The sequence below is a fragment of the Cryptomeria japonica genome, chromosome 11, assembly GCF_030272615.1.
Source record: "Cryptomeria japonica chromosome 11, Sugi_1.0, whole genome shotgun sequence".
Classification (NCBI taxonomy): Eukaryota; Viridiplantae; Streptophyta; class Pinopsida; order Cupressales; family Cupressaceae; genus Cryptomeria; species Cryptomeria japonica.
The window spans coordinates 590,778,659-590,793,924 of NC_081415.1; the positions used below are offsets into that span (position 1 = coordinate 590,778,659).

Genomic DNA, 15,266 nt, shown 5'->3' on the forward strand with positions numbered 1-15,266 from the left:
ATTGTCTGTCGCAAGTACAACAATTTTGGACATATTGCAAGACACTATAGGAGTACATTTTTTAATATTCCTAAGCTGGTTATAAAAGAAAATAGTTCAACAAATCAGAAGAGTGAAACAAAGAAGGTTTGGAAAAGAAAGCTACAAGGGCAAAGATAAAAAAGATCCATGGTTGCATAGATTGCACTTCATGCTTACAAGGAGAAGAATTTATGGATCATTAATAGCGGATGCTCAAGTCACATGACTGGAGACAAAAGCAGATTCATGAACTTCAAAAAGTTTGAGGAAGTAGTTGTGACACTTGGTAACATCTCAATTGCAAAAATTACCTGTAAGGGTACTTTGAGTCTTGATGGTGGAAAAACCAAAACCTATCGTGTATGTAGAAGGTTTGAAACATAATCTTCTAAGTGTGAGTCAAATGTGTGATAAAGGTTACAACCTTTCATTCAATGCAAATGGATGTGAGATCTGGAAAACTAGCACTGGTGAATTGATTGTAGAAGGAAGCATGGTAGATAGTGATTTGTATCATCTCTGTGAATTCAATGGACAAAACTATTTAGCTATACAAAGGGAAGAAAGTTGGCTTTGTCATAGAAGATTGTGACATATCAATTTTAATGATTTTGTAAGGATTAGTTAAAAAGGTGCAGTAAAAACATGCCTAAGATTAGGAAGCCTCCATCTACTAGCTGCAAACCATATCATGAAGGAAAGCAAACAAGAATCAAATTTCCAACCAAGGAGCATTCGACTACAAAACCATTAGATCTGATCATACAGATTTGTGTGGACCAATGAGAACAAAGAGTCTACAAGGTGACAGGTATTTTATAATGCTCACTGATGATTATTTGTCATGTCCCCGACTTGATGTACAACTGTCTTGCCCTGCGTCAAATGCATATTTCCTTTCACCATGAATACCGTTAATAGAAGACAGGAACATCATATGTATTTGGGAATAACAAATAATTAAGTTGCAGCGGTTAAGAAGATGAGGAGATGCCACTCCTCATCAAAGGACCCCACCCAAAAGCCATGTCTTCACCAAGTAAGGGGTATATGAAGAAGACATGAGGGTGGTAGAAGAGGAGGAAAAAGGATAGGGCATTACGTTTGGAATAATATCAATCAGCGAGAAGAATAATAATACAAGCAAGGTTACAATCAATCGCAGAACAGTCCGAATTCTATGACAATATATTAATTTATTGTGAAATGAGAATATGCATTGGCAGACCCAAGGGAGCATAAAACAAATATATATAGAGATCAGAATTGCTGTCTAAGACAAACACCTAACTGCAAATAATGTAATGATAATTTGATTAGTTTGTAATCTAACTGATACCTGGAATGCACAGTTTATTATCATGTGACAGCGAATCAATTAAGAGAATAATCAGTGGCTAATAGATGTGAAAGGGTACAAGGAAAGTGGCAGTTATGAACAGCCAAGAGTCATGTCTTTAGCAACATGACTTTCATTGCCATTAAATAGTATATAGGACAATTGTTCCAACTACAAGAAAGGGTAGCGATAAGTCTGGCTCTCAAACATTCAGTGAAATTGATTTATAGTTGCAAACAGCATACGGCTAGGTATGTGGCATTACTTAATAATTTAAGCAATTCATTATTGAAGATTTTTAAGCTATTAATGAGAAATAAAGTTAAGCTGTAATGTATTAATAAAGCAGAATTATGTTAGAATTAATCACAATTTATAATTCAAAATAGGAGCAGAATTTTATAAGGATTGATAATAGTTATTATATATATAATAAAGTATGAGAGCATAACAATAATGTTAGTATAGCAAACTACATTAATTAGAGGAATATACATATACATTTATAAGTTGTTATATTCCATAAGAGATGTATGGACTTGAAGAAGTGGTTCAATCTATTTGCTGCATCTTGTGGGAAGAGGCTTGAGGTGTAATCCAGTGGTGACGAGGGGCTCACAAGTGGTCATAAGGATCCTTGAAGTCAAGGAACCAGATTGCACTCTCCATGCTGAACTCGCAAGATGCTGTGTGTATGGATAATGGGCTTGAACAGCAAGGAACATGGGCCGCCAAGTCTAGCAAGGAGATTAGAAGCAACCATTCCCTGGACTTGGTAGACAACGGGCCCGTGCAACCCCTCTCGTGTCTCATATACCAATTTTTATCTGTTTTTGAATTAGAATGAATTAGGTCTAATTATAATTGAACATGTATGTAGTTATTTGCTTTTCTTTTTGGGTGCAGGTTGTTCTCACAACACTATACTAATTTAACATAAGGTATGTCTCAAACCTTAATCCTACTTATGTCATTCATGATTTCTTGATTAAGAAATAATTACATTGTAGCATTGAAATAACGATTTGATTCAGATAATAAGAATAGTAATTGTCTCCTAATTAATCAAATTAAATCATAAATGTATTGAAATAGATTAATTATTATTAAACTAGCCTATATCTAGTAGGGGATATAACATTATTCTAGAATGAATTGGATTGCATTTCTAAAAGAGAAATCAAAAGCTTTTGAAAAATTTAAAGCATTTAAAGCAATGGTAGAAAATGGGATAGGTAGGGCAATAAAATGTTTAAGATCAGATAGAGGCGGAAAATTTACCTCTAACAGATATTAAGAGTTTTTTCGAAGACAATATTCTACACTTTGGACTCCTCAACAAAATGGAGTAGTAGAAAGATAGAACATGACTATAATAGAGATGGCAAGAATAATGTTAAGCCAACCCAAGTTATCAGACTTGTATAGGAGAGAAGTTATTATTTAAATTAGGACAAGGACAACCAGTCTAAAACACCAGATGAACTTTGGAAAGGGAGATCGACATCTGTTAGGCATGTCAAGATATTTGGAAGTAAAAGCAATATCAAAAAGGATGAAGAAAATATGGGTAAATTGATTCTAGATCTAACGAAGGCATCTATCTTGGTTACTCTATGAGAATCAAGGCTTATAGATGTTATAATAAAAGATTAAGGAGGATTGTAGAAAGTGCTAATGTGAGCATTGATGAGAAAATACAGTCAAGTGAAGTTCTAGATGAAGATGACTGTAATGAATCATTCCATAGTGGAGATGAGTTAACCATAAGTGGATTGGAAAATACAACTGCAAAAATTCCGGCCAAATATATTTAGAAGAACCACTCTGAAAATCATATCATTGGAGACAAAGATAGTGGAGTTCATTCCCGAAGAAGGATTGAGAAAGCAAATGAGTAGGTACACTTTGCTTTATCATAAAAAATAGAACCCAGTACTTTTGTAGAAGCTAGCAAAGAAAAGGGATGGTTAGAAACAATGGAGAAAGAGATAAATTAGATTGGGAAAATGAAACTTGAGAGCTAGTTCCAAGACCTAAGGACAACAATCTCATAGGTACCAAATGGGTTTTTAGAAACAAATTGAATGAAGATGGAAAAGTGATCAAGAATAAGGTCAACCTTGTATGCAAAGGTTATGCTCAAGCGGAAGGAGTTGATTTTGAAGAGACATTTGGTTCGGTAACAAGATTATCAACATTCATAATGTTTTTTGCATTATCAACATTCAAGAATTTCAAAGTATATTAGATGGATGACAAATCAGCATTTCTAAATGAAGGGTTAGAGGAAGAAGAATACATTGAACAACCAGAAGGCTTTCAACTTTCAAAAAATCTGGATTTTTTATGCTGATCGAAGAAGGCCCTCTATGGACTCAAGCAAGCTCCCAAAGCATGGTATTCAAAATTGGATAAGTATTTGCAACAAGTCTTCAACAGAGGTAGTGTAGATAGTAACCTCCACATAAAAACTGAAAGTAATCAACTATTGATCGTTGTTGTTTACATGGATGATATTATTTTTGGAGGTAGTAGTGATGCAATGTGCAAGGAATTTCTCAATGGTATGCAAAAGGAATTTGAAATGTCAATGCTTGGTGAGTTATCTTTCTTTCTTGGTTTACAAATCTCTCAATTAGAAAAAGGCATATAATATCTCAAACCAAATAAATAAAGGAAATGTTCAACAAGTTTAAGATGAAAGATTGCATACCGGTCAGTACACCCATGCTAACTGGTTGTAAATTGAGCAAAGATGATGAGTCTACTTCAACAAATCAGACATTGTATAGGTTAGTTGTATGCAATTGCTTCTAGATTGATATAATGCAAGCAATGGTTATGGTTAGACAACACCTAAGGAAACTCATGTAAAGACAATTAAAAGGATATTTAGATATTTGAAAGCTACATTGGATTTTGGTCTATGGTATACCAAAAGTGAAAACTTTTGTTTGATAGCATACACAAACACAGATTAGGCCAAAAGCATTGATTACCAAAAGAGTACAAATGCCAAAGATTTCTTCCTTGGTGAGAGCCTTGTATCATGGCTAAGCAAAAAATGGGACTTAGTATCTTTGTCTATAACAAAAGAGGAATATGTTGCACCAAATTCTTGTTGCAAATAGGTTCTTTGGATGAAGCAAAATCTGAAGGAAATGGAAGTTGAGTTTGATGAGCCCATTCCTATTCTTTGTGACAATACAAGTGCTATATACATCTCAAAGAATCTGGTAATGCATCTACGAAAAAACATATTACAATCACGTATCACTTTTTGAAAGAGAAGGTTGTAGAGAAAGAAGTAATGTTAGAATATGTTGAGACCAAGGAGTAGATTATTGATATCTTTACAAAACACCTTCCTAAGGAGACATTTGAGTATCTTAGGCAAAAGTTGGGGTGGTAGCTCCCTCCTCTTGAAACAAGAGGAAACACAGGTTGAGGGGGAGTCCTAACTCCCTACCACAAGCAGACTTGGTAGTCTTGTGGAAATATAAATAGGGGTAATAGAAGACCCTTAGCCATTGATGTCAAAATGGGAGAAAGGAAGCCAAAATGCATGTCACTTCAAAGGAGAAAGTTCTGGCAAGAATGGAGTGAACAATTGTAACACTAAATGTGAGGATTTAAATGAGATCAAGGAAATAGAATGCCTATTGGGACAACATGATGAAAGCTGGCTATGGTACAAAAAGGAAGAGTATGATAATACATTTGAGTTCTTTAGGTAGAAGATGAAATAAAGAGCTCTCTCCATTTTGATGTTTTAAAGGAAGCACAAACTTAGAGGGAGTGTTAACTCCCTAACACAAGTAAGCTTGGTGGTCTTGCATTGAAATACATGGTGTATCAATGCATGTTTCTTTCCAGACAAGGGAAGAGGAGGTTTCAAATGAATGCTTCCAATGACTCTTTGCCATTGATCTCAAAGGGGAAGAAATAATGTCAAAATGCTTGTTGACGAAACTTGTTGAAAGAGTATGATTGAGAAGAGTATCTATCATAGGGGGAACGTTTTGTGGTTTGTCATCAATAACAAAGGGGGAGATTGTTGCCTATAATGTTATCATTGATGTCAAAGGTGCATGTCATAGTGCCATCATTAGAGTCATTGATGTCAAAATATTTGGAAGGTTGTTGTAATTACTTTTGCCATGACAATATCAATGCTTATATGTTTTGGATGAATAGGGTCAAGCTTTGATGGACATATCTTTTGCAACATGCCATTAGTATCATCTCAATTTTGTTTCAATTGTTATCTAAGATCTAGCAGTATTTGCAATTGGTTTCTAAGGTTTGTTGCTAAAAAATTGTATGTGTACTCAGTTGCACTATCATGGTGTTTGGCTCTACATTCTACTACAAGTGATAGTTATGGCTTGTAGTTTGGAAGTAAAGTAAAACTACATATGAAGTATCATGTTCTAGAGTTTCAGAGGATTTGGTCAAGAGGACAGAGAGTTAGAAATGACAGAGTGTTCAAGATGTTAGTTGTTGATTGTGCTATTGTTTTGGAAGAATGCACTAGAGGATGGAAACATGCACCAACTGGATGAAGTGTGTGGAGGTAGTTTGGGACTAGTGGAGTTTGTGTTAAGTAACACATAGTATGTCCTCACTCCTAGTGTAACGTGTGGGCTTTAGGAGCGAGACTATTACACAATTGTTTAAGGACTTTGTTGGTGGCCGACTTGCGAATGTTGTAAATATATTTCAGGTTGACATAATAATGTAGTTATCCTCGAAATGCATATATATTGTAAATCAGATTCATTCCAATTGTAGTCAGAGTTCTGTGAGTGGTGTAAGAATTGTGCAAGCTGCTTATTCATTTAGTATAGATGATTTAGGGTGTGTGAATCAAGTTGCAGATCCTATATACATTGAGAAAGTGTTCTGTAGCAGATCAAATCTAACTAATGGTGCAGTCTAAGTCTGAAAGGTCTATGTTATTCCCATCTTATCTGTATTAGGGATCGATGCCTCATTATTTGAGTTGATGCTCAATTATTGTTTTAGGGGATAGGTGTCTCTGGTGGGTTGGTGCCCATAAACATTTGTACGTTACATATTTCTTAGCGAGGCTAGATTTGGACAATAGTTCCAAGCAACTATCGTCACCATGGTTTTTCGGATTTCCCTCCTAGGTTTCCACGCATATCTGGTGTTCTCTTGCGTGGATGTGTATTTATGTTCATTATTTAATTAGTTGATTAATTGTTTAGGAAAAATAAGTAAATGCTACTTGAATGTTAAATCAAGATCCAAAATGATTCTAATGATGAATTGGATTTGATGTTGATATTTAGTATATAATGATTCATCCTCTCCCTTCTCCCCCCCCCTCCCTTCAATATATTTGTGTGTTTAACATATGTACCCTACCACTTTGTAATGTCCCCTTCCACTTAGGCCATTTTAGTTAAGTGTTAGCCTATCAACAGGTCCTTGTAGGCTGACAAGGGATAGAGGACATCAATTGGGAGAGTCAAGGCAATAGATGTTTGGTTGGTAGCCAAGTGGATTACATCTTAATAATATCTTATTATCCAAGTCTACACCAAACTCTAGTGAGAGAGTAAGTTAAAAAGAGGAAGAGGACGCCTATGAGGAAAAGACAAAATAGGCTAAGGACAGCTAAGAGTGGATTAAAGTCTAATTAATCCCAACTCAGAAATAGAAGTGGGTAGTACTTTTGGGAACCCTAATTAGGGCAACTTGAGGAAAGGTTTTAAAGATCATTGGAGACTCATTTGTTCTCTATGCTTGCTGATTTTACTTCTTCCTCATTGAGGAGCTTATACAACCTTAGGGTTTTTGCAAGCTTGTGAGGACGTAGCCCCTCATAAACTTCATATTTGCAACTGTGAGAGATCAGTTTAGGGTGTGTGAGAGAGATTCCATACAGGAGTCTCATTGTGCTTCAAAAGAGTTGGAAAGTTACAGAAAATCTGAGTGAGGTGCTTTTGCTACCAACCGCCCCCTTTCTTGACAAACTAAGAATCCAAAGAGTTCCAATCTGCACATGGTGGGTTAGGGCTGTAGAGAAGAGGGTTTGTAGTGTGCAACAGAAAAGACTCAAGTTTTGAAGGTGTTTGGAACGTATTTTCTGAGTGACCTGCATGCTTGCCTAGCCGACCCCTTCCTAGGCATTTTGAAGGTTTTTAAGAGGTCAAATTTGCTATGCTCAAGTTGGAAAAGAATTAGCTGCCCAAGAAGAAAGTTTTACCAGGTTTCAGCACTGGGATTTAGGAGTTTCAAGTGATTTATCATCAATTTTCTGAGTAACCAGCTTGCTTGACTGGCCATACAATTCAAGCGCAATTTTGAAATAGTAGGAGAAAAAATACATATTAAATTTGGTGTGAACTGGTGAACTACTTGTGGCAAAACAAGGGAACATCAAAAGAGTGGAAAGTCATCACTGAAGGAGCTTCTGCAAATCATTTTCTGAATGACTTGGTTGGCTGCTAACTCAGTTCCAAGTTGGTCATCAGCAAGCTCTTGGACACCTCAACCAACAACCAATAGTGATTCCAAAATCGGGTATGCTTAACTCAATTTTTTGTAAGGCTCAGACTACAAGCTGGCCACCCTTTACAAAATCAGAAAAATCAGTAGTTCAGTGACTTGTACACAAGTTGATTTTCAGTTGGTTATTCATTCTATTATCTATATATGTTGCAAAACCATAACTAAGCTAGACTCTTCAAAACAAAAAAGAAACACACCTTCTGCAACTTCTGTCTAGTTCTGAAAGATCACATTCAAAAAGACATATAGTATTATTAATCTAATTAAAGAACAAGCAGGTGTTCTTCTTCTACTGTTCAAATATCTAGTGTCCAAGAGAGGGTGGGACATTACACACTTCTAGACATCTATACACAACATCATAATATAAAACTTGTACCAAACCATCAGAAACATTAGAAGCGAAAAATAAATTATAATTTAGTGATATTAATTGATAGTCATTACTATGAAGGCATCACTTACGTAGGACTCTAGCCAACTTGTCTCTTCGACCATCTAAAAGAATGTCTACCCCACCATCCAAAACAAAAAGTCAACAAGCACTAAGAGATTATTTTATAGCATGGATCCACCATAAAACTTGGCCTTATAAAGATTTTCATCAAGTAATGCCTTCAAATGAATGAAGAATGAAGACTCTATCATGTAACAATCCTCTAAAGTCAACACCTCGCAAATAACAAAGCCCTAAGAGATGGGTCATTGTACCAATACCCTGTGAAGTTTGAGGAATTTACTATATCAATGCTTCATTAAATTCGTAAACACCACCATATCAATGCTTAAGGAACTCACAATTTCCATGGAGTTTTGGAACTCGATAAAGAGTTTTGAGAACCAAGGGGCCATCAGCGGTTGGCAGCACAAATCTAATGTGTTATTTGTAAATTCGTAAACACCACCATATCAATGCTTAAGGAACTCAAAATTTCCATGGAGTTTTGGAACTGGATGAAGAGTTTTGAGAACCAAGGGGCCATTAGCAGTTGGCAGCACAAATCTAATGTGTTATATATTGACACACTACACACGCGTGCGCACGCACACATGCTTTTTTGTTTGATAGCTTAGGGGTATCGGTAGCCTAGGGACACAAAGCTTGGTTTATTAGTCCCATTTTGGCTCTCACATAATGACAAGGCAAGCTACTAATGCCTTGGGTCCATACAAGTCACCCCCTCCCCCTGCACCATGAGTAAAGAAGGCTCAAAACTGTGACCTGATTGTAATGATATATCATTGAAGCTAAAGCCTAAGGGTCATGCATATAAAATTTGAATATTATTAACAAGTAGTTATTAATTAAACTAATTGATATCTAAGATACCGGTTCTTCCCCTTTTGGCCTGGGTCCAGGTCCTGGTTCTCCCCGGGTTCTCCCTGGGTTCCTCCCGGGTCCTTCCCAGGTGGCCGGGTTCCCTATGGGTCCTGTGTCGCAGGACCCACAGGGAACCCGGCCACCTGGGAAGGACCCGGGTGGAACCCAGGTCGAACCCAGGAGGACCTGCGTGAACGCAGGGCCACGGGTTCCCAAAAACGGGGCCCACGGGTCAAAAAAACAATAAAAAAAGACTTTTTAAAATAGTTTTTTTATAATAAAACTCTAATTCGCCCCTTTATGACTTTTTAAAAAAGACTTGAAATTTGAATATTATCTTTTTTTGCAAATTATGAATATGATATTAGACTTTAGTTATTAGTTTACTGATTACATTTGCAATATATGAATATTTATTGGCATTGGCAATTATGGATTTATGATTTATGATTTATGATTTTTGTATGGAAAGTCACATTGTATATTTTACTTTTGTATGGATTGTATATATTGAACATATATATAATATGTGTGTATATATATAATTAAATAATTATATATGTACGGACGAACCCGTACCCGTACCCAAGAATTATTATTTTTTGCCGAATCCACGAATCCGTACCCGAATCCGAACCCGAACCGGTAACTTAGATTAATATTTATTATTATACTAATTGGCAATTAATAATAAATATCTTATAATATTATAAATAGAAGTCCTCTCTGCAATTCCTATGCTTTTTCCAACACCAAATCATCATTGTCTCTGACTAAATCTTCATTCTGTGGAGAAATAGTGGTCAAGCTGGGGAATCTTACCAGTCTAAATGATGAGAGGCTAGAGCTGCGCAGTTGAAGACAGGAATATTGTCATTCTGATTTTTTTTAATTGATTTTCACATCTGTTTTTAGAAACACCATATGGCAGTCAGCATAAATGTAAACATCTATAAATACTTGATAACATCCACTACCGCCCAACCCAATCTGCTTCCTCCACTCTCTACTAAGCAAGATGTCAGTGATGTACAAAATAAGAAATATTTTATCACCAACTTCCTAAAGTTAGATAAGAGAATGCCCATCCAAATAAACAAATATGACAACTCCTGTTTTAATAGCGTATTTTGCCTTCAATATAGTGTAAACATGCCCTCTTTCTTCCAAGGTCAACCATTTGCACATGCCATCATGTTGTCTGTTTGTTCAAAGCTTTGACAGAAATCAAAATTGTTATCATGACATAGACAATCTTTGTTCAGCATGGGAACACCCTGGTGTCCCCAGTATGGTTGAGGGACACCCAAGTGTTCCACTGGCCATCAGGGTTCCCTGCAACATCCCCTGCAAGTGGGATGCCCTTGAGAGGTCCTTCCCTGCAAGCAGCAGCAGGGTATTGGCCGGGGACATTTCATCCTTGTCCCCAGTCCCAAAAATCTCCACATTCCCACAACAACCCACAACACCATATTAATGCAATGAGGGAGCAAAGATCTCCAATGTTTCAGGGACTTTGCTAATTGATCAAAGGGACTCAAAGACTTCACTAAATAGGGATATTATACCTAATTACAAAGCTGGCTATACCAGTGCTCCAATGAATTAATAAAATATTATTTATCTAACTCTGAAGGATTCATAATTAGCTAGACCAAAGCCTGATAAATTCACAAAATCAGGACGAGCAACCTCAAATTAAATTTTACACAAGATTCTTATAGAATCCTCATTCCTCACTGTTTCAAAACCTTGGTATGATATTGAAGCACAATTTATTAGGAGTAGACCTGATCAATGCTGTAAAAATGTTTGTCAAGTCCCCAGCCAAGTTAACAGTACATTATACTATGTAGATCAGTGTGAAACTGCTTTAAAGTTAGTGCGGACCAAAAACTTTAAGACACAATTCCTGAGAATTAAGATAAATCCCACATGCACTAATCTCAAAAAAATCAGCCAAATTGGCAGATCAATCGAACAAAATATGGTCCAAATGATGACACAGAATTCACTGGTCCATTATTATGTCTGGGCATTCTGTCAGAGTTCCTGAGAGTCCAATACAACAATTTGTTAAATAATATTCCATAGATCAGCTATAACTTGAATGTGACCTCGCATTACCAAGTGGGATACTTTTCCACTGAGCTACCCAACCCCTTTGCTATTGATGTTTTGTTCGTAGTCATCCTATTAACCCTCAAGCAAATCATGTCTGTTTGGCACTCGTAAGCTGCTCATCCATTTGATTTTCCATCGACCAATTAGGAGTCAAACATAGGACCTAATATTAATTGACATGCTAGGGTGCTCTGCAACTAAGCCACTAGCTCAAAAAATAAGAGCATTTTCCTTCCCAAAAATACAGAATTAGCTGTACAAATATTAATTCGCACATGTTGCCGAAAAACATTATTCATCTTTCTTTCTGTGTATGTGAAATCTGTAATTCTATGAGACAGTAAAACACAGCAGAAGCAGAGGCATAAACCAGACTACTCTGAAGCGAGATTTAATTTACTAGTTACCCAGCACAACTAGCCAACAGACAGTCCCCAGATCGTTTAGATGCGTTCATCAGATGCAGATACATTCACAACAGAGGTGCCAAAGCCAAGTATACCTGGTCTACTTCTTACACTTGTCATAGATGTTTCTACCCATCTGAAACAATACTTTCTGTAACTACTTTTCTAATAGCCAGATACTAATTTACAAAAACAAATTGAACTAACCTTAAGCTTATCCTTCCGTTGGTGGAGCAGTTTGGCAGCCCCAAGAAGCATAGTGACATGTGCATCATGCCCACAGGCATGCATTCTTCCGGCAATTTTGCTCTTGTGCTCCCACTCCACTTGCTCCTGGGTATACATAACAGAGCCCCCCACAAGCATTATAAATAAGCGAAATAACTAATTCCTTACATAAATTATCATGGTTGCCATTATTTTTAAGACATGCAAGCAAGGGTGTGTATGTATGCATATACTTGTATAGGCAAAGCATCCATGTCAGCCCTGAGAGCAACAACAGGAGGCAACCCAGAACCAATCTGAGCCACCAAACCAGTCTTTGCATACGGCCACTCATATGACACCCCAATTCTATCCAGCTCACTTCTGATAAGGGTACTTGTGTTATATTCCTCAAACATGAGTTCTGGGTACTCATGAATTCTTCTCCTCACAGATTTCAACCATTGAATATCGCTCTTAGCGGCATCCATGAGCCCCTCGCCATAAGTTTCCATAGATGTGTAACCGTCATCTTGCACACCCAATGCAAAAACCAACAGTAACAAAACAGAGACTATGGTTACAGTGACCGATGGGAGAGCCAAAGTGATTGTCATGGTTGCTAATTAGTCTTCTTCAAAATGGAATGAGGACAATTCATTATATTTGTCATCACCGCAATCTGGGCTGGGGTAGTAATGGAACTCGTGTCTCATAAACAAAACGTGGGTTGTTTTAAGTCGTGTAACAGGGTAATAAATGCTTTGCAATTTCGTGTAGGCAAGAAGTCAAATCAACTTCCCTGTTTTGCATCTCTTCCCATTGTTAGTACTCCCTCCCGTAATTTCATGAATTCAGTTTTTGGGACCCTTTTTCAGAGCAATGTGAATACGGGCTAGAGCATCAGTTATAATCTGGGAAATTGACTTACATGTCGGCTACACCATATGAATATTTTTGCCGGCAAAGTAGCCAAAGTTGAGGGGTCCAATTGCTTATTAAGTCAAATAAATTTGAAAAATAAACCCCTCCCTGTTAAGTGGGGACCTCCAGATGTATGGGTGCTCATCCTCTCTTCTCCTTCTGGTTTGGAATCATACTCCACACAGAGAAAAAGTTTTAAGTCGAGAAATAGTCATTGGCTACAACAAAGGTGGAGGCTGAACTGCTGACCTAATCAGTCTGGAACGAATCTACATCATTCCTTATTAGACACGGTTTAAGACAAAACACCGTAACATAATCCAAGGAGGTATGAAGGAACCACTCGACCAATAACATAAGAAATGTTCTACTGTGGGCCTCTCCATGAAAGCACACCCTTGGCAACTTTGAAGTGTTGTTAGAAGAGAGATTCTCTCGAACTACACAAGGTTTTAATGGGGTTGTGTCTGTAAGGGAACAATTTTAAATTTTTTTTTTAATTTGATTAAATAATGTCTATAATTCAATTTTTTTGAGTTTTATTTTTTAGTATAGGTTTTTCTTTCATGTTTATTTAGATTTATTTAGGTTAATAAAACTAGCATATCTATATTTTACAAAAATCTAAGATACGTTGAGAGATATCAAATTATGAAAATATTTAATATTTATATTTAATAATAAATATTTTTAAATAATAATAAATATTTTATTAGTAGTGAGTTTGAAGTGAAATGGTTGAATAAATCATTTAGAATATTTGAAAGAAATTGTAAAATGTAATGCACAACATAGATGAACAAAATCAATGTATCAATGGTTGTAGATTTTGATAATTATAGTAATATATAATTTTGTTGTTTTAAAGCAATTATAACTTTAAAAATTTGAAGCATGCCTAGATAAAGTATAAGGTGTTATGGAGAAAACTAATATTATACTTGTTATGTGTATGTATTAAACAATTTAGACATTATAAAAAATAGAAGATTTTCTAACAAAATTTGAATTATGTATTAATAAATAGATACATAAAACTATAAATAGTATCCAATTGCATTTTGTTTGGATAATTTTGAATAAATAGCAAAAAAAATATATTGACTTTGATCAATTATTTGTCACAATATAAATCGTTAATAAAAGTAAAAATTAGGGAAAATAGAAGATATTGGAATAAAATTTCGATTGTTTTTTATATTAATAAGCAACAAAACAAGGTTGTTGTTTCTATAAAGAACAACACAAAGGATGAAAAGTTAATAGCAAAAACAATAACAACAAAAGATATATTACATCAATTATCTTCTAAAAACTTTAATCTATTTTCTTCGGCCTTTCGCTTTGCAAGTTGTCTATTGATTTTCATTTTTTCGTAATGCTCATATGTGAATGCTGGCATTATTTTGAGGTCTTCTAGAGATTTTACTCAAGACACTACCACAAATGTCAATCCTATTCTTTTTGTTGGTCCTATATCAATTGTAGCTTTTGATAGAGTCAACCCCTGATATTTATGTATAGTCAATGCCCATTCCAATCTCAATGGTAACTGAAATGTCATGCTCCTTTGTATCGGTGTTATTGGACTTATATTTGGATGATGATCTTCAAATGGTATTCTTATATAATTGTCAAATTCAACCATGACATATAATGGTGGTTCAAGTGGAAAACTTCCTGATTTATAGATAATCTTTTGAACATATCCTAGAGCTCCATTTACAAGTTCTTCTTGTATCCAAAGATTTGAAGTCAACATCACCCTTGAATTCTTGTTGATCATTATCTCTAGATCAAGCTCATCATTTAAAAAATCTTCTACCTGATGTACATTTCCTACTTTTGTTGTGAGATTGCGTGCAATAGGATGTTTCAGTGTATATAGCATTTTTTTTGTTATAATTATGAGCATTTTCATTTGTGGAGAATAAATGGACAGTATTGTCAAACTCAACATTAGTTGTAGCATCTATGTTAATAGGGGTTTTTGTCATAAGTAATCTCTAGTCATCAATTTGTGGGTTTGCATCTCTTAGATTTGTCAAAAGCTGACAAAACCTTCATTGTTGATTGTTTTGTCCATCTTGTAGGAACTCATCATTTAAAAAATCTTCTACTTGATGTACATTTCCTACTTTTGTTGTGAGACTGCGTGCAATAGGATGTTTCGGTGTATATAGCATTTTTTTTGTTATGATTATGAGCATTTTCATTTGTGGAGAATAAATGGACAGTATTGTCAAACTCAACATTAGTTGTAGCATCTATGTTAATAGGGGTTTTTGTCATAAGTAATCTCTAGTCTTCAATTTGTGCGTTGACATCTCTTATATTTGTCAAAAGTTGACAAAACCTTCATTGTTGATTGTTTTGT

At 35.7% G+C, this 15,266-nt stretch overlaps 1 protein-coding gene across 1 annotated transcript in view; it reads right to left on the bottom strand.

The window, feature by feature from the left end:
* The window catches only part of LOC131077333 (IAA-amino acid hydrolase ILR1-like 5), a 32,001-nt gene extending 18,961 nt beyond the window's left edge, over positions 1 to 13,040 (bottom strand). Inside the window, exons 1-2 of the mRNA XM_058014811.2 lie at positions 12,220 to 13,040; positions 11,966 to 12,091 (exon numbers count right to left, since the gene is read on the bottom strand). Coding sequence (XP_057870794.1) covers positions 11,966 to 12,091; positions 12,220 to 12,582 — 489 coding nt within the window. The 5' untranslated portion in view covers positions 12,583 to 13,040. The remainder of the gene's footprint in view (positions 1 to 11,965; positions 12,092 to 12,219) is intronic.
* Positions 13,041 to 15,266: the final 2,226 nt, after the last annotated feature.